Source organism: Crocuta crocuta, unplaced genomic scaffold, assembly GCF_008692635.1.
Source record: "Crocuta crocuta isolate KB4526 unplaced genomic scaffold, BGI_CrCroc_1.0 scaffold25, whole genome shotgun sequence".
Taxonomy (NCBI): Eukaryota; Metazoa; Chordata; class Mammalia; order Carnivora; family Hyaenidae; genus Crocuta; species Crocuta crocuta.
In genome coordinates this window covers 1,253,774-1,280,985 of record NW_027532015.1, presented here as the reverse complement: position 1 = coordinate 1,280,985, position 27,212 = coordinate 1,253,774, and the positions used below count along the sequence as shown (strand labels likewise).

The window sequence follows — 27,212 nt, the reverse complement described above, 5'->3', positions numbered from 1 at the left end:
AGTCACTGCAGAGCCTGCTTGGGATTCTCTCTCTCTCTCTGCCTCTAAATAAATAAATAAATAAATAAATAAATAAATAAATAAATCTTTAAAAAAAAGATTTTCTTTTTGTTGAACAGCATGGCTAGGATGTGTTTAGATGTAAATTCCTACTTGGAATTCACTGAGCTTCCCAAATGTATACACTGATGGCTTACATCAGGTTTATGTTTTCAAACATTATTTTTTCAAACAATTCTCCTTCTCTGTAACTCTCATTATATATATCTCCATGAACCACAGCGTGTTGGTTCCTTATCATCCTTCTCGGAATACCAAGGAGATGCCTTCATGTGCCATGTGTCATTTCTGGGCTCACCAGCTTTGGGGAGAGGGGTTAGTGACCATGGAGCTTTTAAACTTATCCAGTGGAGTGTGTCAAAGTTGGAATGCTGACGGAAGGTGGGTTCTGTTCATGAGCTGGCTCCAGATCACATTCTCCCACACGATGCCTTTTTAAGCCTTTAGGGACATTTTAATTCAGATTTGCCGTATTTAGATTTGCTTCTCCCAAAACACAGACTCTATGCTTCAGGGAAGCAAACTGCCACAACCTTTATTATATGGACTCCATGCATTAAGAAGCTAATTCTAGGGGCACCTGAGTGACTTAGTCAGATAAGCGTCCAACTCTTGATTTCAGCTCAGGTAATGATCTTGCAGTTTGTGAGATCGAACCCTAAGTCAGGCTCCGTGCTGAAAGCTTGTGATTCTCTCTCTCCCTCTCTCTCTCTGCCCCTGCCCTGTTTGTGTTCTCTCTGTTTCTAAAAAATAAATAAACATTTAAAAAATTTAAAAATAGGGGCACCTGGGTGGCTCAGTCGGTTAAGTGTCCGACTTTGGCTCAGGTCATGATCTCACGGTTCATGGGTTCGAGCCCCGCGTCGGGCTCTGTGCTGACAGGTCAGAGCCTGGAGCCTGCTTCAGATTCTGTGTCTCCCTCTCTCTCTGAACCTCCCCTGCTCATGCTGTCTCTCGCTCACTCTCAGGAATAAAACATAAAAAAATTAAAAAGAAATTTTTTTAAAATAAAAAAGCTAGCTTTATGTTTACACTCATAGTTGCTTAAAATTGCAGTATTTATAGCTACCACCAAAAGCATAGTGGTAAGTCCAGGGGAGAGAGATTTGTTCAGGGCAGACACTTTCTGAAGAAATGGGCTACAGACATTTCTGGGACACCTGGTTGAAGGTACAGGTGAGGTTAATTCCCTGCAACAGGTGTTATCGCTGCTGGGCTGAGATAACCTTTAAGCCAAAATGGTGATGTTCTCTCCTCATATGGAATGATCTTTGGTTTTCCTTTCAACCCTGAGTTACAACACAATCACATTCATATACACTAAAGTACCATTCATTGGGTGCTTCACAATGCCAGCTACTAGTTTTACACACATTTTGATCCAGGTAATCTTTACAGCAGTGAGATAAGGGTAGATATATTACGGTCCTTATTTTGCAGGGAGGAAACAGCATCGACAGAGTTAAGTAAGGCTCCTAGGACCAGAAATCTCCTGAATGGCGGACATCTGATCAATTGTCCTGACTGTAAACATGATTCCCGCTTCAAAAACTGGAGTTCACACTTCTTGGGGGTTAAAGCCACATAGCACATATGAAATTTTAATCAAGACTGGAGAAAAGTGCTAAGTTAGTAGTTAAACAAGTTCGACATTTTGTAAGTAATGAAACTTTAAGGCAAATGTGACTCTTTAAAGAAATAGGACATTTCAGACAGAAAGCTCGATGTTATGTCCCTTGGGTTCTGAAAAAAAATGTGTCCCGCTCTACTTCCGGTGGGTGCCCCTTAGACAGGAAAGCTTGAGAAGCGCTTCATTGCTATCGTCCCTGGCACTTAGGGCCAGAGCTTCTGTTTTCTGAGGTTGTACCAGGCACCATTCCTGACCCTGGTTTCTACCAGGACCAGCAAGCAGGTGAGCTGGGGAGTGATTGTCCTCTGTACCTGGCACCGGGAGGAGTTCTATTTCTAGCTGATGACCTGCGACCTTGAGGTCTGAGGCAGCGGCTCCCTAGTGGCAATGGCGCCTTTGGAACTGACTGTACCTAGGTTAGCCTCACTCCCTTTCTTTGCCATAAGACCAGCTCCTATCTCATGGCCAGGAGCCAGGCCACGGTGCACAGCCAAGGCACCTGGGGTCTGTGTACGACTGACGAAATGGTAGCTTTCATCTTAACTAGATGAAAGTAAAGGGGGGAAAAAAGAATAAACTGAAGCATGGAAGCATCCAGGCAAACATTTTCTTTTTTAAAAAATTTTTTAAATGTTTTATTTATTTCTAAGAGAGAGAGAGACAGAGACAGAGACAGCATGAGCAGGAGAGGGTCAGAGAGAGAGGGAGACACAGAATCTGAAACAGGCTCCAGGCTCTGAGCTAGCTGTCAGCACCGAGCCCGACGCGGGGCTCGAACCCACGATCCGTGAGATCATGACCTGAGCTGAAGTTGGACACTCAACCGACTGAGCCACACAGGCAGCCCCAGGCAAACATTTTCAAAAGTGATTTTGAAATGGTGGGGAAAACTCAGAGGCCCGGCCAGCTAGGAGCAGAGGAAAGGACTCCAAAGTGGCCAATTCTGGACACTTAGCCAAGAGCCAGTCACTCAGAAGTCACGAGATAGCGCTCTGGGTGACCCTCCAGAGGCCTTGCATGGCTGGGCTTTCTACAGCACTCAACCTGTCATCAGATGCCTTTTTCATGGAGAAATCAATAATTGTGGAAAAGGCCAATGAAAGGTTTGTGAGCTGGTAAACATTTTTATGGGCTGATTGAATTCTTGAGTTCGCCCCAGGCTCAATGGAGGTTAAGCTGTAAAGATTCTTGAGTGTTTCCACATGTACAAGCAGAAAGAATATGTGTGAATACCCAGGGCCCCAGTCACAGGCTGGAGGGGAGGAGGGAAAAAGAAGAGAGGGTGTGGTCACAGCAGGGAACCCAGTCACTGTCCCGGGAGCTGTTTTGCATGTCACCCCAGGCCCTCAGGGTCGCCAGGTGCGGCTGGGTTTCTGGGGTTCGACCACGAGCGAGAGAAGCACGTCCTTTAAAAGGAAGGGAAGGGCCAAAGGCACCAAAATGAACTACCTGCTTCACTGAGAGTGGAATATAAATCAGAGCAAGTGCCCCTTCGCTTATGTTTGAATGTATTATTAAATGTTTAAAAACATCTTAACCATCCTTACAATCAAATCCGTTCTTGAATGCAAAAAATAAAATGTTTATAAGGAAAAGCATTAGTGGATTTATGAAAACAAACAAACGAACAAACGGAGGTTTGGATAAACTTGTTTTCATCACTTGGCAATGTGGGTACCAGCTCCTTCTAGGCTGGGATCCTGGCACCTGGGTCCAGGAAATACAAAGACCTGAACCCCCAAACAACAGAACCCCAGGTAGCTCCAGACTTCTTACTACGGAAAAAGCCGCTAAGCTTTGGGCTGTGTTTAAAAAAATAATGGGAAGTCAACATCAAAGAGTTTAAGACAATATGGAGGTTTCTTTTTTTTTTTTTACAAATAGTTTATTGTCAAATTAGTTTCCACATAACACTCAGTGCTCATCCCCACAAGTGTCCTCCTAATATGGAGGTTTTTCATTTAATCTCTATGCTAGCGCCGGGGCAGAAAGATAAAATAGGCGCCGTCTCACATTTCCTGTGCCCCTTTTCCGGTAGGAGAGCCTGACAGAATGGGCCCTGGTCTTCGCCAGCCTCCAGAGCCTCCAGGCCTCTCCGAGGCCACCAGGGTTGCAGAGCCATTGGGGGGCCAGAAGGGTCACCGAGAGAGAAGAGACTGCTTGATGACGTCTCCAGGGAAGTGGTTCTAGAGCCTCACAGAACCAATCAAAAGAATCCAAAATCCTGAACAAACAAGGTTTATCACCTGCCACACTAGGTCACCATCCTGGTCCCGATCCTTCCTTTCCTGCTGAGCTCCGGAAGCCCCTGTGTGCTCTCTCTGCGGTGGGATGACCCCGCCCCCAGACAGTCACTCTGCAGGGGGGCCCTCGCCCTCTTGATGTCAGCACTCACAGCGGCAAGAACGAGGACCCCTGAACTGGCAGGGTGTCCAACTAGGACGTGAAGCCCAGGATCTCAGAGAGCCCAGAGGCTTTCCAGAAACTTCTGTGCCTCTTACCCCGAGGGAGGGATACCATTTCCATTCCAAAGACTTTAGGGCCCTGGCCCCCACGCCCCCCCCCCCCCCAACAAAATCTAACAAAAACAATCCGGGGAGAAAAGAAAGAATTCTTCCCAGAAGCCACAGTGGTGTTTTCGAGGGAGGAACCCCAAAAGGCAGCCAGAGTGAGGTATGGGAGGGTTGACTTAGCTCGGGGCCACCCCTGCAGGGACATCATCCTGAGAAGTCCTATCAGGATGAGGGAGTCCCAATGGCCCCAGGGTCAAGCCGAGGGCAGCCCTGCCAATGACCGCGTTTGTCCTGGGGATCTCGGTCTCTCGGGTCAGCAAACTTTTTCTCTAAAAAGTTCGTAAGTTAATGTGGCCTGCAAACGGTTTCTGGATTTTTTTTTTTAATATTTTATTTTTTATTTCTGAGAGAGAGAGACAGCAAGAGCAAGGGAGGGTCAGAGAGAGAGGGAGTCACAGACTGAAACAGGCTCCAGGCTCTGAGCTGGCAGTCAGCACAGAGCCCGACGCGGGGCTCGAACCCACGAACCGCGAGATCATGACCTGAGCCGAAGTCCAACGCTTAACCGACTGAGCCACCCACGCGCCCCGGGATGTTTTGTTTTACAACCTTTAAAAAATAGAAAACCCATATTTATGTCAGGGGCCTGCAAACACAAGCCACAGAGTGGAGTTTGCTGACCTTTGTCTTCTTCTATAGTTTGTGACCTTCGTCAGGCATATTAGGCGCCAAGTCCCCTCCTCTGCACCCAGCGAAGAAGAGAGCAAGAACCAGGGCGGTGATGCCTGAGGGACTCCCGCCTGGAAACCGCTGGAAAGGGCAGTGGGAGGGCTGGGACAGGCACATACTTGGAGACGGACCTTCTATTCCCTGCGGCTCATTCTGGAGCTTCTCGCAGGGCTTTCAAAATTCTATAAGCCTTTCTCCTTCCAGAATAGGTTAAAAGCAAGAGTGAGGAGATCTGCAAAGTTCTTCCTCATTGCTATTTCTGAAATCAATTGGAAACTAGAGGAAGCAATCACCGACCGGGTGGCATTCCCGTCCCTCAGTACTTGCCACGCACCGGACAACACGCACAGTGATGCATTTAATCCCCAGAACACGCTCCTGCCGCAGGGACTATTATTATTCCTCAGGAGGAAACGGAAGTCCAGAAAGGTCAAGTCACTCGCTCAGGTTACACAGCCAGGAAGTGGTGGGCCCGCTACAGGGTTGGGCACAGGTACTTTGCCTGAGTCTCTGCCATACGTGGAGCGTCCTTAGTAAGACTTGGACAAAAAGGCCTTTGTCAACTTCTGGGTCCTTCGCTCCCCTATCATTATGATCAGCAGATTCCGGGAAGGTGGCGGAGGAGAGGGGCTGAGCCCATATTGAGGAGGCAGACTATTAAAGAAGGTTGTTGACTAGGAGGAGAGAAGGAAAAGTCCCCCAGGTGAATCTGCGGCGCCTGGGCCCTCCCCGCCCCCACCACTTCCGGGGATCAGGCTGTTCCAGGTGCCCTGAGCTGGCTTGCAAGCAGCGACTTCTGGCGAGGGGGTAGCTTAGGAAGCTGAGGTTTTTCTTGAACAAATGAGTCTCTCTGGGGGGACATCTCTGTCAGGAAAGCTCTTCTTCGGGGGTCATCAAGTACCCTGGTCAGGGAGCCTCTTTGTCTGAAAATGGGAGTTTGCCCACCTTCCCTCTTACACCCTGGAGCTGCAACCAAGAATGGCCACCCAGAGCGGGGTCAGCCATTAAGATGCCACTTTTAATAAATGACCCCTCACCATTTATTTTGAGCATACCAAAAAATTGTTTTTCAATTAAAAGGCAAATCAAATGTCTCTCGTGCAAGAACAGAAGTACCATTTTCTTTCATTTTAAAATTATCATAATTATTACAACAATTAGGATCTCAAAAACAAATCATGCTCTCTGTCACAATTTAAATAATGCATTTAAAATCGTTCCTCCCCCCTGATGATTCTGTTCACAATGTTAAGCCTTGGATTCCATATATATCTTTCTAAATTCTTCCTTGCCTTATGCAATTAATATGGGTTTTCTTTCTGTAGAAACAGGAGCATATTATAGACACTACTCTACACCTTTTTAAAAAAATTTAACATCTTCCTCAATAAATACAGATTAACCTCATTTAAAAAATAGTTGCATTATAGTAAACAGGACATACGCACTATAATTATTCAACGAGCCCCATACTGACTTTCAGGTTGCTAAAAGCTAGTGATAAAAGGAGGCATCTCTGTTTTCTTCCCTCTGGGCATTGGGACAATTGTCTATTTATTTGGAAATTGACAAATAAACATGTCTTACTTCATATCAACTACCAAAATGTCTCCAGATAGGCTATAAAGCTACTAGAAGAAAATACAAGAAATTATTTTCATAATCTTGGAGGGGGAAAAGGCCTTATTAATATAGACTATCCAAGGGTGCCTGGGTGGCTCATTTGGTTAGGTGTCCAACTTCAGCTCAGGTCATGATCTCTCGATTCGTGGGTTCAAGCCCCGCAACGGGCTGTGTGCTGACAGCTCAGAACCTAGAGTCTACTTTCAATTCTGTGTGTCCCTCTCTCTCTCTGCCCCTTTCCCACTCATGCCCTGTCTCTCTCTCTAAAATAAACATTAAAAATAATTTTAAAAATATGTGTATAGACTATCCAGATTCTATAAAGGAAAAATAACCTGTCAGATTTGATGACATAAAAATTAAAACTTTCTGTGTAACCACAGGAACTATTAAAATCAAGACACATGATAAACAGTTAATTTTTCTAATATACAAAGTATTCCTTGGAAAATATACTAAAAGTAAAAACAATAGAAAAAGAGACTACAACAGACATCACAGAGGTAATATAGATGGATTATCATATAAGTGTGTCATTGAAATGCAGATTTATTTTACTTATTCAAAAATTTTTTTTAAAATATTTATTTTTGAGGGAGAGAGAGAGTGGAGGAGGGGCAGAGAGAGAGAGAGGGAGAGAGAGAATCCCATGCAGGCTCCTGCACTGTCAGTGCAGAGCCCAACGTGGGGCTTGATCTCACAAACTGTGAGATCATGACCTGAGCCAAAATCAAGAATCAGATGCTTAACTGACAGAGCCACCCAGGTGTTCCAGTCATGTAAAATTTAAAAACCCTGAGCTCCTATTGCCCTTAGTTGGGCAATATTTTAGAAAAGTGATAACATCTTGTCCAGCCCTTCCAAACTTACTTTACACATAGGAATCACCAGAAAGCTTCAAATAAATCCTGATCCTCAGAGGCTATGATTTAATAATCACTTTAAGGTGAGGTGTGGGTTCTACAATTTTGTCAGGTCCCCGAGAGATGCTAATGTGCAGAATTTGGACATTAACAACTTGGGAATATTTCCCGTAATTTGGAAATCATTGCTCTGGATTTAGGAGGATGGTTCAGAGGAAAGGGGTCTCTTCCCCATTGTGGGGGAGATTGTAAGTAACTACAACTTTGCAGAAGATAATCTGGCAAATTTATTAAAATGTAGAATGTACATCCCTTTCTGATTCAGCAATTCCACCTAGAACCATGCACCTTAGGGAAGTGATAGCAGCACTACACAAAGATACGCATGCGAATACACACATGCATGCTTCCTGCGGCACTGTTTGACAGCAAACACCTTGAAGGAAACAACCTTTAAAGGCAGATACTGCGATGTCCAATGCAATGAATGCATACTTACCGATGTCCGTGGAATGCTGCTAAAAATACAAGTCACGGAATAATAAACAGAGCTAATTTTTAAAGACAGTATGTGTACACCATTTGAATGAAGAAATGAAAAAGCATGGAAAGGTAACATCAAGGGTTACCTGGGTGGCTCAGCCGATTAAATGTCTGACTTCGGCTGAGATCATGATCTCACAGTTCATGAATTTGAGCCTCACATCGGGCTTTGCGCTGATAGTGCAAAGCCTGCTTGGGATTCTCTCTCCCTCTCTCTCTCTACCCCTCCCCAACTTGTGCTTTCTCCATGAACTTAAAAAAAAGTAACATCAAAGTGGGAGATGAGTGAGAAGGAGAAAGGAGAAACTGTTCATTTTTTCTTTAGAAAATAAGAGAGGCGCACCAGGGTGGCTCAGTCAGTAAGGCCTCCGACTCTTGATTTCAGCTCAGGCCATGATCTCATGGTTTGTGAGATGGAGCTAAACACTGGGCTCTATGCTGACAGTGTAAAGCCTGCTTGGGATTCTCTCTCCCTATCTCTCTGCCCCTCCCCTGCTTGCTCTGTCTCTCTCAGAATAAATAAATAAATTAAAACATTAAAAAAAAAAAACCAAGAGAGACTTTTGGAATTCAAATGGCTAATTTTTAAAAAAACAATTAGCCTTTTTAAATAGACACAATATGAAAAACAGAAAGAGGGGGGCCTGGGTGGCTGAGTCAGTTAAGCATCTGACTCTGGATTTCAGCTCAGGTGATGAAGGGATCCAGACCCATGTCGATGGGACCAACATAGAGCCTGCTTGGAATTTTCCCTCTCCCTCTGTCCCTCTCCTGCTTGCTCTGCTCTCTCTTGGGGAAAAAATTAATTGACTAATTAATTAATTAAAAAAGAGAAAGAAATGGGGTTTGTCCTAAGATGTATTAAAACTTGTAACAAAGTGGCGCGCCTGGGTGGCTCAGTCGGTTAAGCGTCCGACTTCAGCTCAGGTCATGACCTCATGGTCCGTGGGTTCGAGCCCTGCGTTGGGCTCTGTGCTGACAGCTCAGAGCCTGGAGCCTGCTTCAGATTCTGTATCTTCCTCTTCTCTCTGACCCTCCCCTGCTCACGCTGTCTCTTTCTCNCATATATCCATATTATATATATTATATATTATTACATTTATATCTATATATTTATATATAATACAGATATATACATGATCTTTATAATCAGTTTTGTTCTATACTGCTATAACTAAGATAGCAATGGAAAGATAGATCAATAGCACAGGACACAGTTCAGAACAAAAATCCAGATTTATATGGATACCTATTATTTGATGACACGGACATCCCAATCTGTGAGGGAGGATGGGGAAATCAATCGCTTATGACACGTGCCATGTGGCCAGCTAGGGAGAGTTAACCAGTCCCAAAAGGGGGAAATCTGGGGCAGATGGTGGCCTAGAGCCCGAAGCGGTGCCTTGCTGACAAGTTCCCAGGCCGCACTGAGGCTGTGGCTCTGAGCCACGCTTGGGGCCCACTGGCCTGGGCAGACTGCCTTGGAGCAGAACGCACCCCCTACAGCTGCTGGTCTACCTGTCAGTTCCACAGAGAGGTGTGGTGGGGGCCTGGGGGCAGCTGTGCTGGGTGGCTCGGGGTTGGGTGGCGGCCCGGAACTGTCCACAGTGTCTGAGCCCAGCTACTGCCTCAAGGATGTGCCCGGCAGGACTTGGGCCTGTGCTTGGCATGTGCCCCTGTGAGGTCCTGATCTTATGATTCAGCAGGGAGATCGGGATTTCTTCTCGGCTACCTGTGGTATCAAAGCAGTCAAGGTGTGTGTCACAGCTTACCAAAGACCTTCTGATAATTGTGGCTTTCAAATTGAGTTAATGTTCCTGCTCTTGTATTAAATAACAGGTGAAAAAAATTGCAAGGCTGATTTATTTTATGTGACCTTCATAAAATAAAACAAAACAAAACAAAACAAAGTATTATGTCCACGTCCCAACCAGCTTCCTCAGCTCCCCAGCTGAAATGTCTCTCATTGTTCAGTGTGTGTTACGGTGTGACAGCATACCACCTTGTTTTTTATTAGCAGTTCTCAACTGTCTGACTTCTCTAGTCCCCCAAGATGCTCCTTCCTCAACACAGTTCAAACGAATTCTTCCAGCGCCCGCCTTTGCCCGATGTCCTGCTCGGTGCCAGGAAGTGCCCCCAATCCACCCGGTTCTTCCATTTACTCTGGTGAATGGGGATTCTTCCCAAATTTCCCGATCCTCTGTGGCATTCCCGAATAGATTCCCGGTAGGTATTTTAAACTCTGGGAGAGAGGTGAGTGAGAAGCCAGGGACTGAAAAATAAAAGCCATTCCTTTTAAGTTTCATTGTCTCTGGATTAATTTAGGTCTGACAATCAGTCTATGATCATAGTGTATTATTAAATCTAAAACTGAAATGACCGCTCTTGGTGAAACGTCCCTTTGCAGCACCCGAACTTGGTGCTGCACACAACCAAGCTGGAAATGGGCTCCATGCTCGTACATCCTGCATCTGTCTCCGTTTCCACAGACTAACACGCACGCTCTTCAGAAATGCACCCCACTGTAACATAAGTCAGGTGACAAAGAAAATAAAGGGAGAAGAAATTTGTTGACAGAAAATTAAGACAGATCTAACAGACTTGGGGCGCCTGGGTGGCTCAGTCGGTTGGGCAGCCGACTTTGGCTCACGTCATGATCTCACGGTTCGTGGGTTCGAGCCCCGTGTCGGGCTCTGTGCTGACAGCCAGCTCAGTTTCAGATTCTGTGTCTTCCTCTCTCTCTGATCCTCCCCTGCGCATGCTCTCTCTCTCTCTCTCTCTCTCTCAGAAATAAATAAAACATTAAAAAAAAAAAAGACCTAACAGACTTAATCTCCCTCTTCTCTCCTAAATCAGATTCCTTCCAGTCTCTTCATCTGTTCTCACCCCAAGTTTCAGGATATAACTGGTGGAGGAAAGTGCAGATTCTTCTGTATGTTAAAGGTGCTGTATGGGTTGCTTCAATGGGTAATTAAGAAATGATGAGGTCCTGGCTTAGACTGGCCTCCTGAGGTTTGAGGCAGGTCATACACCATTGTGAGCATTTGATAAACACCATGATATGAGGGGATACTCCTCTGCCTGGAGTTTGGGAACCTATTCAGCACATACTCTGAGACTTTTATTGCCACACAGTTCCCCGAGGACGCATTTGGTGATGCTTGTCTAGCGGCCGATGCTGGCGGTGGGGGTGGGGGCAGAGATCCAAATTGTTGGGACTGGCCTTGGGCCCATCTGCATCGGCTTCTGGAGACCCTGTGTTTCTGGCCATGATCCATGTACATAAATCAACTCGCCCCACCTTTCTTTGCTTTACGATCTCTTTTGTGGCTTGTCAATAAAATTCGGTAGCTTTAGTTTCTCATAATTGGGCCCAGGGAATAGGCTGTAAATCAGTCTTTTTTACAGGAAAATCTTTTCCTTTTTTTACAGGAAATCTCAGACCTCAGCTTGCCGAATTTCTCATCCAAGCCTTTTGAAGGTGTCTCTTCTCTCTCGTTACAAAAACAAGGGAAGCTTGTGCCCCCCATTTTCCAGGCAGCAACACTCCTGCTCCCCAGGGGTATGTTTCCAGAAAAGCTTGCACTCTTTCTCTGGGTTTCCTGTTAAGTCACTGCTCTTATTTTTCCAAACCTTCATTGCTCCATGTTCGCTCTGGATTTTCTCTCTCCTCGCCATTTCTAACGTTTTCTGTTAGTCTGTGCATATCTCATGACCCAAATGTTATTAATTCTGCGTTCCTGGTCAGCTGATGGCCTCTCTTCCTCACCCACCGCCCTCGGGATCGCTTGCTGCCTCCAGGCCACAGCAGGGCTCCTGACTATCTTCCCTCCAGGAATAAGGGCCCTTCAGTCCCCTGTGTATTCCCTGAAGCCTTTGTTGAACATACTCTCTGTCTCTGTTAACAGGAGAGCTGAGGGCGCAGGTGAGGGTGCTCCTAATGCTGTCCTGTGTCCCCTTCCTCAAAAGAGAGGTAAGAGTGTGGGCTCTAGGCAGAGGTACCAGACTCATCTGTGGCTGGTGTGGTCCTTACTAGACTGGACATATCACCACCGGGGGAAAGCCATGGCCTTGTGGCTTCAATGCTTACATTCACTGGGACTTTCCACTTAGTTCTGTTCCAATGTTGGATTGTCTGAGTCTTCAAAAGTTTAATAGGAATGCAGCTCAGGCATCCCTCTGAGTGTTTCATAGGGGTTTTCAGAAAGGCATAAAAAAACTACCCTCAAGATTTTTCTTAAAACTGAACTTTTTTCTCAGTCCCATCGAACCCTTGTCCTCCATGATGGGAGATGCTTAGTGAGTCAGTGAATCCTAATGTGGGGAAGAGAAGGCTCTGAGGTCTCGTGGTGCTGGTCTTCTCCACGAGCAATGCCTCAGTGTGTGGCGATTTCCCTAACAGCGGCAATGCGTGTCTCTGGAAGGGCTGGACTGCTCCTGAGCAGGAATAGCAGGGGAGCGAGGGACGGGTGAGGCCCAGTCTCAGGTGAGGGTGCCCACAACTCCAATCTTGGCCACTGCTCACAGCTTTTCCAGAAGCAGGAAGATGGGAAACTGTAGCACAGGTTTCTCTTCTTTAAAAAAGAACAACTCAACTCTGATCTGTTCCCTGAGCAGGGTTCCATGGGGAATGAGACAGGAATAACCTGACAGTAGAAAGCAGAACAGCCACATGAGGCAAGTTCAGTAGAAGGAAGTCCTAAATAGAGTCCAACAGTGATCAGGAAAGTCTTCAGCGATTTGGTGGCTTGTGAGTTGAGTCTCGGGAGAGATGAGGGATGGGGCAGTGAGAAAACTATGGAGGTAAGACGGTACAAGGCAGTGCTGTTCAACAGTCAGTAGGGCTAACCTCACCTCAGGCATCCCAGGTGGTACGCCCAGAGATAGGAAGAGAAGGTCTTTGGTGATCCCAGGGATTGGGAAACCTAATAAACCTCAGGAACCTGAGCTGAGATGGCATTCAGGCTACAAATATCATGGAAACCACAGCAGGCAGTTTCAGGTAATTTTGAGTATCTCAGCTGGGTTTAAATTCTCCACAGAGAGCAGAATTTGTAAACGAAATAACTATAGGAGTTAGACTGGTGCAAGTGGTGAGAAGTTGAGAGGGTAAAAGTGCAAATGTAAAAACCGTCTCTTCCTATTCTTCAAGGGACAGCAACCACGTCACCCCAGCAATTACTGTCACGCAGGAATATGCACCCCAGGCATCAGAGCTTTCCATTTTCAAGGGGAGCCTGAAACCTGGGCTTTATATAAACCCTCCTCTTCCAGTTATTAAAGGATGGATTAAAACACCACACGCATCAAACAATTCCACCAGGGCCAACGTTTGGCAAGATCAGAAGGGCCGAGTAAAATCTTATTGTATTTGGAATTGAATGAAGAATGAAACCTGTATTTCTTCCAGTAGACAATGAAAATAGAAGGTTTTGGATAGAATAGGGATATGAACAAGAATGTTTTAAGAAAATCCACATGGCTGTTGTGCATCCTTAGGATGGTGTAGACATAGGGTCTCAGGAGATTAAATGGGGTCTCTTCCAACTGGTGAAAGAAGACAGAGAAGAAAGGGGGCTGAGAAAGATGTTGGGGAGTAAGAGGTCAGGAGATATGATCAGCTATGGGAAGAGGAGGGGGAAAGGAAGCATCCAGAGTCCTTTATGTCTAAATGTGCACTACCTGTAATCATCCTCTTTCTTTAACATACACTTATGTTTCAGTTTCACTTGTTCTGCAAAAACGATCATTTAGGTTGGACTCTGATAGGGGTCTGCTTAAATGGTAAATTTAGAGTCATTTCTCTAGAGGGAAGAAAGAAAGCACAGACAAAATATTTTATAGTATCTATAATCAATGCAAAGAAATCAATACAAACAAAACTTGGCTTTAGCAAACTGTACATACATAAATATCTTTTTTTAACTATAACATTCAACTTTTTTTTTCACATAAAGCCTTCTATACTCTTATTTATTACATCCAGTTTTTCTTTATACCTTTAAAAAAGTGCCTTTTAGATTTACAGCTTGTGCTTCTAAAGCAAAGGTTAGAACATCATGCCCCAAAGGAAAACAAGGTAAAAAGAAAGGTGCCATATAAGCTCTTAAAAATTGTATGTTACAAGGTTCTAAAATCTCTTCAGCACTGATTGGTTGGTAGATTGCTCAATGCCAACACGGCATTCAGGAAGAGTCCTTTATTGAATGGATGGAGCAGCACCGTGGGAAAAGCTGCCCAGTCTACTGAAGTCCTTGGGTTTGCACAGAATGGCCAAACTCATGCGTCCAGAGAACGCTGGAGGTCTTTAATCTCTTTAGTGCTGAGGCTCAGTTTCAAAGAAAATTTCTTCCCAACCTGTCGTCTCTCTGCTCTCCTCCTGTCATTATTTACCACCCCCCTCCGAAGCCATGATCTGCACACACAGGCTACAGAGGGAGGGCTAACGCTGCCCCACCGAGGGCATTCACCAAGATTCACGTCCTCTTTGGGCTAGTGTGGGATTCTTTTGGCCAAATCCTCGATACGCAGATGGCATCTGCCTGGTTCAGAGTGGAGGGGGGCCGTTTGTGTATCTGAGCATGGGGTGGAATGACCGGGCAAAGTTGTTGGAGAGGGCACAACTATAGTCTTCCTCTGACATTGGTACAAGGCAGGCGAGCCCGATGAGGAGCAGCAGGAGAAGCTGGAGTGGGAGAGCTGCGCGGAGGACTCTGAGTAAGAAGGCTCGGCCCGAACGAGCTGGCCGAGGCTCAGAAAGGGAGGAATCGGAGCCACCTTTTATGGACCTGAGAGGAGAATCAACATACATAACTCAGATATCTCAAATGCTAGACGGATGCTGCGTTTTGCTTCCTCCCCTTCCTGGAAGCTAAAGGACCATGCCAAACACAACCCAACCTGGCAGTTAGCTGGCAGCCTTCTGCAGCAGGGGATCTCCCCACCACCACACGAAGAGTTACACTTCACTGATGAAAAACAAACATTTAGTCAGTCAACTAAAGGCAGCTCATTGGGTGCAAGTTCCACCCCTTAATTTGGTAAAACATTTCCCGTCCACGAAGATAACTGGCCTACACACGTTCTACCAGCATAGACTAAGTAGATCCAGGATCATTCAAATGTGGACATTTGATGCGGGCTGGTTTTGGTTTCAGAGTATCAGTAGCACCATCAGGCAAAATTAGCTGCTGTCACAATCATACAAAGTATCCTGTCTGGCCATCCTGGATGGGCCGAAATCCATGCAGCAAGGCTAAGAACAGCCACTGCCATCTTGCGGAGACCCATCAGGTTTAAATAAGCCTAGAGCATATCCTGGTTTCATCTTGCACTGAATCAGCATCTGGCCCTGACCCAGGTGGGTTCCAAAGCTGTATGAACAAGATGGCAGCACAGCCTACAGAACACTGGTGTGGAATGACACAGATTCTAGGCCGATCCTCTCTATCACTGGCTCTGTGACTTTGGGAAATGGACACTGTTTCCTGAGGAGAACAGATTGTCTTCTTTCAAGCTCCTTCTAGACTCAAAGTCCCAAGTTTGCCTATCTTTTTTTTTTTTTAATGTTTTATTTATTTCTAGGAGAGAGAGAGAGAGAGACAGCGTGAGCAGGGGAGGGTCAGAGAGAGAGGGAGTCACAGACTGAAACAGGCTCCAGGCTCTGAGCTGGCAGTCAGCACAGAGCCCGACGCAGGGCTCGAACCCACGAACCATGAGATCATGACCTAAGCGAAAGTCGGACGCCTAACCGACTAAGCCACCCAGGCGCCCCCCAAGTTTGCCTATCTACTTCCATTTTTCCATCTGCCTTTAACTAGTGCATCAGAGATTAGGCATGACTTAAGAAAGACTGCAAAATATTGAATATGGAAGTAAGTCCTTGGTAGGATGCACTGTTTTCTCTTTGTGAGCATCTGTTAATGTCTTGTTTGGTTAGTGGTGGAAAAGTCACAGAAGGAAATGTTATTTACAAGAGGCATTTGTACACACACACATACATACACACATGCATGCATACACACACACACAAAACACAGTAGGAGCAAAAAGAATGTAGGTACAGATGAGACACATCCTCCATACCTAGTATGAGTTCCCTAATGGTTATAATATCACTAAGGGTAAGGACACTGAACGTGAGGCCACTGGAGAAATATGAAGGTGGAAATACTATATTGGTTACTCTGTACATTTTTCTCATAAAAAAATGTTATGCTTCTAGCTATACCTTGTTAGCCATTCTGAAAACATCACATTCGTATCAGTGGGGGATAGGGAGTATCACCAAAGAAAATAAATGTTAAGATAAAAAGCAGTCATAATCCCCCTAAAAAAGGAACAGAGGGGGGCGCCTGGGTGGCTCAGTCAGTGAAGCGTCCTACTTCAGCTCAGGTCATGATCTCACGTGGGTTCGAGCCCTGCATCGGGCTCTGTGCTGACAGCTGGCTCAGAGCCTGGAGACTGTCTTTGGATTCTGTGTCTTCCTCTCTCTCTGACCCTCCCCTGCTCATGCTGTCTCTATCTCTCTCTCAAGAATAAATAAAACATTTAAAAAAATTTTTTAAAAAAAGGAACAGAGGGAGTACTCAACACTTTCTTATGATACCATGAGACATACGTGAGACAAACAGATCGGCCATGCAGAAGCCCCAAGCAGCCATGTACCATCCTGTGTTTCTGGTATAGTTCTTGCTGTGTAATGAAAAAACAAATCACTGGCCCAAACTGGGACTGAATTCTTTCCCAAAGTCTACAACTAATGGCTGTGTGACCTTGAACAACTCATTTCACCTCTACACATCAACTTCTTCAAACCCTTCAAATTAGATTAGATGGTCTTCCGACTTGGAAGTTCCATATTTTACACACTTTATGTCTTCTACTAACTGGTCGGTATAAATTAATCTACCAACTAAGAGGTCACAAGAGTTTAATCACCATCTAGTGGTCAAACTGATTAACTGTCCTCATGCTAAGAATGGTGAATTATTCCTAATGAACTGAATAAGAAAGGTTGTACATTTTGTAAAAATATAGAACATAAATGAAGTATGTCACCTAACTATTAGTGGAAGAAGGAAATAGAAAACTTCTCAAGCTACCTAATTATAAAATACTCATGTGGAAATAAAGCCTTAGAGAATATCTAATCCACTTTCTAACTATGTAGGTAAGTGGCTAAGGAGAGTTAACACTCACTCTTCTAATTGCTGGGCAACACACAAAGCATTTACCCTATTCTCTCACTTAATACCATGATAGTCTTCCATGTGCTTGTTATCTATATTTTATAAATGATGAAAAGGAGACTCAGAGAGAGGAAGTAACTGGCTCAAGGTTATACAGCTACCAAGTGGCAAAACTGAGATTTCCACCCTGAGATTTTTAACTCCCAGAACTTGGACTCTATGGATAGAGTAAATCATTGGCCCCAAATCACACTATTAAATGAAGAGCTCTAGCAGGAAGCCACGGTTCCCAAGTCTCTGCTCTGCAAGCACACTCTCTGCAACATTTTGTTGTCTGGTGACGTGAATGAAAGTTGTCCAGGTCACATTTATGTCACAGGTATCTCATGTGTAGAAGCAAAGATACTTGTATCTTAAAATATTGGGAGGTGAGTGATTTCCTCATGTCTACAACAAATGCCTCTAATGATGAAGCCTCACAGATCAAGTCAGTCTGTGAACATAAGGGCATTGTGTTTCAAGGCAACTGTGCAATCTTGGGCAAGTAATTTAGTCTCTGGTCTTCATGCTTCTTGTTTGCAAACACAAGGCGTGCACTGATGTAGGAAAATCGTTTTGGCTGTGACAGGTTACAAATTCAATTGTTGCCTTAAAGTGTCTGGAGAAGAATGAGATTGCTACCTATGAATTCAGGATTGAATTTTCCGTCAATGTATCTTTCCTTTGACCTGAAAATATGCCCTGGCACACAACACTCACCACCTGTCACTGGATGAGTTACGGCGGAAGAAGAGAAGACAGCTTCACATTTCCTTATTATTCAACATTTTTTAAAAAATGAAGATTTCCAACTGAGTCTTTTTATTTGGAAGACATTGAAGGACATAAGTTACGGCCAAATTTATGTGTACAATTGATAATGCGATTTTTACACAGAGGTAAATAGCCTCTGCTTGTCAATTATTATCTTCTTTTAGCAATGAAGCCAGAGATCAAGATCAAAACAAGGGCTGCACATTGACAAGTCTGCTCCTGGGAAAAAACTAGAAAGGTCAGCATCTTTGGAACATGGGCTCGTGTATTTATATACTCTGTTGAAGGACATGGCACATTTAACAGCATCAGAGCGTTCTTTATTAAAATGTAATTAGTGCATGCCTTCTAATGTTGAAATTGCTAAGCTGGGGAGAAGTCATGGGCCAAGATAGGGACAAGGAGAACACACAGTGCTTAGTGAGCTTCCATGCAGCTGATTGCTCCTGGAAATGTTCACGTTATCTGCTGAGAAAACCTGCCACCCCCTGGGGTTTTCAACATGCACAAAGTTGCCTCTTCTTAGGATAAGCCTAGTACCAACAGGATAATGGTACCCGAGGGCACTTTTAATGTTCATCTATTGACCTAAGATCACCTGTTTCAAGTCTTGGGAAATTTGACAAGGGAAAGAACAAAGAAAACTCATTAGTCACTCACCACTCTCCAATGGCCTTCTGGCACAAATGGATGCCAGCTGAAATTGTGTTTATAGAGGAAAAATGAAATGTGTAAACTTATCCAAGGAACTTAATCAATGGAGGTAGTTCTGTCCAGCCAAAATGTGCTTATTCTCTATGAGTAAATATTTATTTTATACTTTTCCTCACTCCCCTCACTCATTCCAATACTTGGGCAAAGACTTGCCCAGGAGTTGTTCCATCTCTTTCCCAAAACGCACGTAGTTGTGGGAGAAGGAAAAGAGGGTAGGGGAGAAGCAATATAGAACAACACAGCACACAAAATCAAGTATGACCAGGGAATGAAAGAAGCCTGAATAGCATGTACAAAGTATGACTCATCTCAAAGAGTTTACACAATCAAGAAGAATAAAATGAATTACTTGTGAGCGTAAATTATTTAAAGGCAAATGAAAAGAAACTCTCAATTCATTTTGTTACTTGTTACCTAACACTGCCAGGATAGTCATAGGAATTTATTCTGAGGAAATACCTGGGTTGTGTATGATCTTGCTGCCTGCTCTTATGTGAATAGTCTTTGTTCCTGGCACATGTGATAAGGAAGACAAATTTCCAGAATCAATTTAGGATTTAGGTCTTCTTTAAAAAAAAAAAAAAAACTGGCTGGTCCGAAGCCGTTTCAGGCAGCCTGTGGTAGTCCAAGCCTCAGAACTGCTGTGTAAAGGATCTCATCCACCAATAGCCCTTTGGCAGAGTGAAGTGATTCACAAGCTAGGATCCAGAGTCAGGTAGACCTGATTTAAATCTTAAATCTCCATGCCTCTAATTCTCAGTGTCTTTGTCTGTACCATTGGGAATATAGCCATGCCCTAGGGGTGTGGTTAAGGGTGAAATGAGGTAACACATATACAGTGCTTAGCATAGTGCTCAGGACACTTTAAGTGCTAAGTAAATGTCACAATTTTTCATTATCATCTTATCATCATTATGGAAGCAAAGGTGTGCTAACTTGTACCCATTGGGAATCAGCTGTACTCAGCCTTTTCTCCCAGGAAAATAGTCCTGATTCATTAGAAGTACTTTCAAAGATGTGACACATTTGCCAAAGTGGCCTGACTTGTTCCTGAGAAACACTGGGAATGCATGCCTCAAAATATTAGAAAGAAAAAAAAAACATATTGAAGCCTCATTCTATAACTGCCCTCAGCTTTGGTGGCCAGCCTGCCCTAGAATTGAGGCTCTTTGAAAGCTATGAATAAGGGGATCCTCAGGGAGGGGCCTGACAGCAAAGACTTGAAAAAAAATTCCATAAGAAACTGATTAGTGTTTACAGTGAAGTATTTACAGTTTTTTCTCCTCCCTTCCACTTTCTACTTCTCATTCCATCTCAGTCTTCTGTGAAGAAGGTGCTAGAGAGACCAAAGGTGCCCAAGGAAGTTTTGCATGTTAGAATTTTTGGTTAAGTTTTGGAATGATGGCATCACTTCCCTGTATCCAGACTACAGAGCAATTCTTCCTTTGACTTTCTGGAATTTGGAGTTAAATCTTCCCATTTGTCAACTTCAAATAATCCACAGTAGAGTTTTGAAGACTTATTGGTGATTGAGTTAGACAATTTTAGGTCAAAAGTAGGAAAAAAAATCTGGCTGGGCCATCATAAGCCTTACTTCTTAAATCTCTTTAATCTAAAAAATTATGAAAAAAATAATAAGAAATTATGAATAGTTATTGTGAATGTATGCATGTTTTTCAAATGGTTATAATTTTTAAGAAGTCTTGCGGAGCAGCTTGTAGTTGATTTAGGGAATCTGTAGATTCTGAGACATTGTAGGTCTTTTAATGGCAGGAGCCATACGATATTAATTCTACAAGCCCAGTGTCTAAATACAGTAGATATACAGTAAATAATGGCATCAATCTATATGTAGGCCTAGAATATTACATAAGAGGACATAGACCAGTGGCCATAACATCAAACTGAAATCATGCACAGCAGATAAGCAACTGTATTAACATCAGACCGTAAACAACAAAAACAGCATAAGAACTCCCTTCCTTCAAACTAATACCCAGTTTCTTCCACCTCTGCCTCTTTCCTCTCTTAGGAAGAATACATGTCTAAAATTTTCTATTACAGACTGCTGGGGTCAACATTATATGCTGTTTGTGCTTCTGCCATAGGCTTTCAAATTTGCTGGACCAGTGCAAGATCAAACACAAGGTACGCTCAAGTGTCATCGTAAAGGAACACCGTGACAGCCTGGATTATGAGTGAAGTTAATTCTTGCCCAACAGACTCCGCATTCCATTGTCGGGGTTGGGTGCACCCCAAACAGAAGTGCCAAGAAGTCAAGAAGTCCAAGAACGTTCAACCACAACCTGTCTGCCAAGGTGTTTGACGAAGTTTGCCATTCAGGTGTAGATCACTCGTATTGCAGCCCCTCTAAGTAGCAAAGTAAACACTGTGCTGTATGCTCAGAAAGATGTTAATAAACAGCGCTGGACAGAGCAGAGCTGAGAGGCACCTTGTGGATGTCACAGTGAGAATGCGGCTGTCCCAGCTGCAAAGCCCTGTTAGGAGACATGTTGAAGCACTTGCTGCCCTAGGAAACGATGCCTTTGACATTTTCAGAAGACCTGTGCGACTGTCTAAAAGCACTGGGGGAGCAGACTGATGTGATACTGGGAAACCAAAAGGTGGTTGCTATTGGTATTGAACAATAACAGAAGAGCTTTTCCCCTTCTGATCACCATCGTCTATGTCAACCAAAGAATTCATCTCTGGTATCCTAAAAGGATTGCTATGGGGACAGTCCCCATCTCTGTTCTCGGCACCTCAGCAGTTTGTGGAGAAAAGATGGACAAAACAAAGATCTGGCTATAGTACATGATTGGCTTTTCTTGTAGGGGACTAAGACAACATCAGAGCACTGGTAGAAGTCCATCATGATCTTCAAAAATCCTTGTTTTCCTCCATTCATATTTTATTATTGGTATTTTATTATGGACAACCCCCCCCAAAACTGTCTCCAAACCAAACCAAAGGGAATGAAAGAAAAAAAAAAAACCCACAGTACAGTAAAGGGAGGCTTAAAACCAGAAAGCACATCAAAGTACGTTCTGCATTGCTTTGGCTGAGTAGGAATGACCAAATAAAATATCCAGTCCCTTCAGCACACAGCTGGAAAATGAAAACTATTACTCGGGAGTTGTTTACAGTTCTACACTTCCTCACCCCTCACCCTCCTTTCAAGAATTCCGATTCCAGCTCGGTGGCGAGAAGTTTCCAAAGGGGCAAACTACTTTAGCAGTGAACTGCTTGGGATTGGAATGAAAAAAATCAGCTCCAAAGACAGTGTCTTCATTTTTTAAAAAGTTGTCTGGAGGAATATGAACTGATTAGTGAAAGGGCAGGAGAGCACAGACATCACACCAACAACAAAGAAGGCAAAGCACCCGCTAACTGCGGAAACAACAGACTGTTGGAAGCCAGATGTAAAGTGCAGAGTGGCAGCTGTGAGTATAGGCTTTCTGGACATTCCCGGGCAGGGGCACTGGCTGCCCTTGTTTCCAGGGGAAAAGAGCTTGCCAAGTGTCAGGAAGGTGAGTGACTGAGTGTGCTGGCAGAAGAGAAGTTTTAGGATAAGCGGAAGACAGAAGGTGCTTATAAGTCTTAAAGAATACCAAGTTAGGACTTGCCATTTTGAGATTTCAAAACCCACAATCTGGATAAAACACGAAAATAAAATAAAAAGCTGGGGATGTTAGTATATTTTATTCAGATCTGTGGGTTCTGTGAATGGTAAAATAATTCATTGATCTATTACCTGTCTTATTGTAAAATCTAGAAATAAAGAGGATGATGAAAGTCTGCCATGGGTCGAACGGTGGCTGTGCCATCCATTGCATGCAATCCTTACATGCACGCAGACTACAGAAAAGTACCAGAGGGCCTGTGTGTAGTTAGATAAAATTTTGATGGGATCCAAATGTTGTGCTCTGAGCTTTACTTATACGTCTCACTTAGAAAAATCTTTCCCAATTTAGTAGAGAAAGGGTGTGGAATGAAACAAGTAATTTTCGACTACCCTGAGGAAGACCAGATAGAGGCCTCCCTAAATCATGGACAATTTTCATCATCCTCTTGAAGTTCTAGAACAGTGTGGAAACCAGGAGAATAAGGTACCTGCTATGTGGACTGTTGACAGAGGGTCCAGGCTGTGAGAGACTACATTTGCCTCGTGGCTGTTTGCAATGAACAGGGGTAAAGAAAGAAGAATGTTCAGTCCAGGCAAATAAAGACAAGCTACTAAAAAAAAATAAACTAAAAGTGCAGCAAAGGAAAAATAAATCAAATGAAATGATCAGTACCCATGAAGTCAGGAAACTGGCTTTTCTTTTGTTGAAGAAGTGAAACAGATTCACATCTCTATCATTAGTCATGGAATAAACATAACTTGTGGCTCAGGGGTCCTCACTCTGGTGGGTATGGCTTCCCCTACTTTGCATGGTAGAAACACGAAGGACTCCACGCAAGCCAAGGATCTCTCTGTATTTACTTACGATAAAGTTCCATATGCCATGCCACACCATATTTTTTCGTCTTCTGGAACACTGAAACAGTATTAAAATCCTCGGTAGATAAAAATAACAATGGCAGTATGAGATTGTCCTTTGTAGAGAGAGGAGGCCCTGCTAGGTTGAATAAGGGCTACAATTTGACTCGAAAAGCCAGTATTCCTTCACATTCTTAAACTAGGATCTATAGGAAACTAGTGAATGTAGTAAAAAACAATCCTAAATAAGATAATAACATTTATCAGCATAGAACTTAAGTGTTTATAACAAACAAAAAGTACAAATGAAATCAGTATTTCTAAAAACTAAGGAAAATGGGATGGAATAAAAATGAATATAATCATAAAGCCAGACCAAAAAAAAAAAATAACAAAACAAAACAAGCTTCTAATTACACAGAGAAATCAAAGTATAGAGGGTAGCAGGGGCCAGATTCGTCTTTTGGTCCTCACAGAATGCCAGTGAGGCAGCCCCTCAAAGGCTTTGTAGGTGAGTCTTCTTGAGCTGTTGCCCCTTGGGGGGGCGGGCCAGCACAGTCGACAAAAACCTTCAGAACCACCTTCAGGAGCCTCTTTGTTTGAGAGTCAACAGAACCTCTGCTTGTCTCATAAATTCAACGATCTCAAGAGAGACACTCACAGTGTCGTCTGCTTCTGCCTGAGGCGCCCCTTTACACGGAACCTACTGTTTCAGGTGGACTGTGGTGGTGGTGGTTTGAAGGGAAGAGCCACCAAAGAGACAAGGGAACACCACTCTAGCGATGGCCCTTGGAGCAAGAGAAGTAATTTGTCTCCCCATTCCGACCACATGTTGAGCCCTATTCTTTTGAAAACCATAACTGCTCTTTTCTATTCCTGAGTGCATGTGGGGAGGGCACGTGTCCTGGCTGAGGAAACAACTCTTCTCTGTGTTACTGTGATGACCCTCTTCTGTATGGGGACTCTTGCTTTCCCGGGGGGAGCCTGTGGTCCTTGTGGTAGGTGTGGATACTCTCACTCCCCTGTGTTCCTTCCCATGGGCCGAGTGAAAATGACTGGTGGAAAGTTACCGTTTTTTGTCTGTTTGGGGTGCTTCTTCCTGACGTAGGGCTCACAGATCCTGAGGTGTCTAGTTCATCAGCAGAAGACCAGGAAGACAAGTCCTACATAGGAAACAGATTCTTTCAGTGACTCCACGTCCCAAAGCTGTGACGGCTTGGTAACACACAATGCATTTCCCAGCCCATCCCCACCCACCCGCCATAAAATCAAACCATTCCTTGTGGAAAACAGAGTCAGACGACTACAAGCACAGAACCTAATCTTCTAGTGGATTAGGCTTTCCCAGTCGTAAAGTTGATCCTGCTGGAAAATACCGGTATGGTTTGGCTATTACTATGTGGCTTGTGGCTTTACTGTTTCTCAGTGACATGGATCATAGAAATGAAGTAGGGGAAGAGAAGGAGGGCAAGGAATCTGTCTTTCGGCTACAGGTCTCTCAGGCCAGAGAGAAACCAATTCATCTGAGTTAGAAGTAAAAGATACTCCTGCACTGCTTTTGTAGTATTTCTTGCACTACTGTTATTCAGAGGAGATTGTGCTTTCGCATGTTTAGAGGAGGCTCAGGCGTTTGTGTGTTCACAACAGGATTTCACAACTGAATGTCTGATGTCTTATTAATCATCTCTGTACCTACAAATGAATTTCTCGAAACCAATAATACTACCACCATGTAGTAGATTTAAGAAAAAATATAAAAGGCAAAGGAGCAGAGGACATTTTCTATGAATTAATTGCTGTCTATGTCAGGAGAATTCACACCTTCTACTGTTTGAATACAAAACTCATATGCAGCTACTGGTCATGATCTTCCGCAGCTGTGTTACCAAAAACATGTGAATTCTTAAAGAAACAGCGTAAAATACAATGTCACAATAGCGATGGTGAAAGGTTAGCAGTAGCAATTGCAAGACGGCTTTTTGATGTAACAGAATCAAAAGCAGTGCCCTGTTATAAAAGTTTGAGTTGCTTTTTTTTTTTTTTTTTTTTACTTTGACACAGGACTCGTAAGAGCAGTGATTGAGAGCGGGCACTCTATTCTGACAAGTGCCACAATCAAAGTCCTTCTAAAAATGAATAAAAACGATGCTTCTTTGGTAAGGAATGCTACACAATGACGCCTGCTTAGAGCTTACCTGCTGACTGCTTGACATGTCTAATAACTTCTCCAGCTCCTTGATGTGACGGCTGACCTCCTTCAAGAGAAGTTTGAGCCGATTTCCAATCACATGCACTTTTTCTTTGGCTTCTAAACAGTCTGTGCCTTCAGCATTCACCAGTAGTTGGCAAGACATGTCTTGCAGTGAGGCCACTTTGAGCTGGGATTCCAAGAGCTCATGCCTTATTTGCTATGCATATGATAAGAAATATTCCACTAAGAATTTTTGATAGTTGAGGGAAATTCAAAAAGGGCAGGATGATCTCAGTTTAACTTAGTGGACAATTATACTTGAGTATCCGAATGCTGTGCTCACACAGGGAAGAATGGAGCAGCCCATGGATGCGGGGATAAGGAGTCTGGGTTCTAACCCTGCCTCTGCCAAAAATAGTCTGTACGGCCCCTGAACCCTTCTAATCTCAAGTTTTCTCATTTGTGATAGTGATAGTACTATTTCCTGCCTGGTCCACAGTGAGCATACTGGAAGGTTCAACTTGGTGAATATATGTGAAAGTGCTTAAAATAGAAAGTCTCACGCAAATGAGACATAACATGTTCTTTTAAACAGAAAGTGAAATATTAACATATAAATATAGCAAATGTTAAAAATTTTTTTCAGTTTATTTATTTATCTTGAGAGAGAGAAAGAGAGCAGGGAAGGGCCAGAGAGAGGAGAGAGAGACAATCCCAAGCAGGCTCCATGCTGTCAGCACAGAGCCCAGTGCGGGGCTGGAACTCACTAACTGTGAGATCATGGCCTGAGCCAAAACCAAGAGTCGGGCGCTTAACTAACTGAGCCACCAAGGCGCCCCACAAGTATTTTTAATGATGTAATATTTTATACACATGTCTAAGTATACTCTGATAGTTATTCAAGACTTTTTTGAAAGGATAGTATGAGTGATTCATCATTTACAACTAACGTCTGAGGTCAAAAGCCAGTAAAAATGCCGCTGCATAGCTATTTCTTCTTGGTTTCTAAGAACTTTATGGTACTAAATTGAAAGCTACCAATTCTGTTGGTTAGGTTAGTGAGTACTAAGTGTTGAGAAGTAACATTTTAAAAATACAGGAAACTACAGAATGCAAATCATTTTTTCCTAATGGAACTTAAATATACTTCTTTGTCTTCTATAAAATCCCTTAAGTACACTTGTACATTATATTGTCCAAAGTCCTTTGTATAAGAATCTAGACAGAGATCCTGCAAATTTCTTTTTGAATTCAGTGCTAGAATAAGGTGCTTTCTCCTTGAGAGCTGGTAGGTTTTCTTTTTGTTAGATAATGAAAATAACTTTTAATATTTCCCTTTTTGTCTTAGTTTTCACAAAACTTGGTGACAAGGAGACTGTGACATCTGGTACACTTAATTTCCTCTAAGAAGTCTTAACCACCTTTTTCTATTTTAATAGCTTTTTAAATTATTTTTTATTATTTTTTAATGTTTTATTTATTTTTGAGAGACAGAGCCCAACATGGGGCTCGAACTCATGAACCACGAGATCATGACCTGAGCCAAAGTTGGACATTTAACCAACTGAGCCACCCAGGCGCCCCGGTTTTAATAGTTTTAATGTCCATAAAAGTGAAATTTAAGCCACCCAATATACTTTTACATGCAGATGTAACAAATACAATTTGAATTAAAAACAAGTATAATTTGCCAAAGATCTGCTTTAATAAATACAACCTACTAAGATGAGGAACATGTAAGATCTCTACAATTGAGCCAATTTCTAGAGCTGGTGGAGGTCATCTTCTATAAGCATGTTTGCCTCACAAAAATCGGAAACCATGATGAATAAAAAAGCGAACATTGGAGACTGGTATGC

At 43.5% G+C, this 27,212-nt stretch overlaps 1 protein-coding gene across 2 annotated transcripts in view; it reads right to left on the bottom strand.

Annotated features, from left to right (window-relative positions):
• Window positions 1-13,795: 13,795 nt before the first annotated feature.
• SYNE1 (spectrin repeat containing nuclear envelope protein 1) overlaps window positions 13,796-27,212 on the bottom strand; it is a 457,258-nt gene continuing 443,841 nt past the window's right edge. For both annotated transcript variants that reach the window (XM_077775982.1, XM_077775981.1), the window contains 4 exons: window positions 25,358-25,570; window positions 24,233-24,325; window positions 22,793-22,851; window positions 13,796-14,749 (listed from right to left, as the gene is read on the bottom strand). In XM_077775982.1, coding sequence (XP_077632108.1) covers window positions 14,509-14,749; window positions 22,793-22,851; window positions 24,233-24,325; window positions 25,358-25,570 — 606 coding nt within the window. In that variant the 3' untranslated portion in view covers window positions 13,796-14,508. The remainder of the gene's footprint in view (window positions 14,750-22,792; window positions 22,852-24,232; window positions 24,326-25,357; window positions 25,571-27,212) is intronic.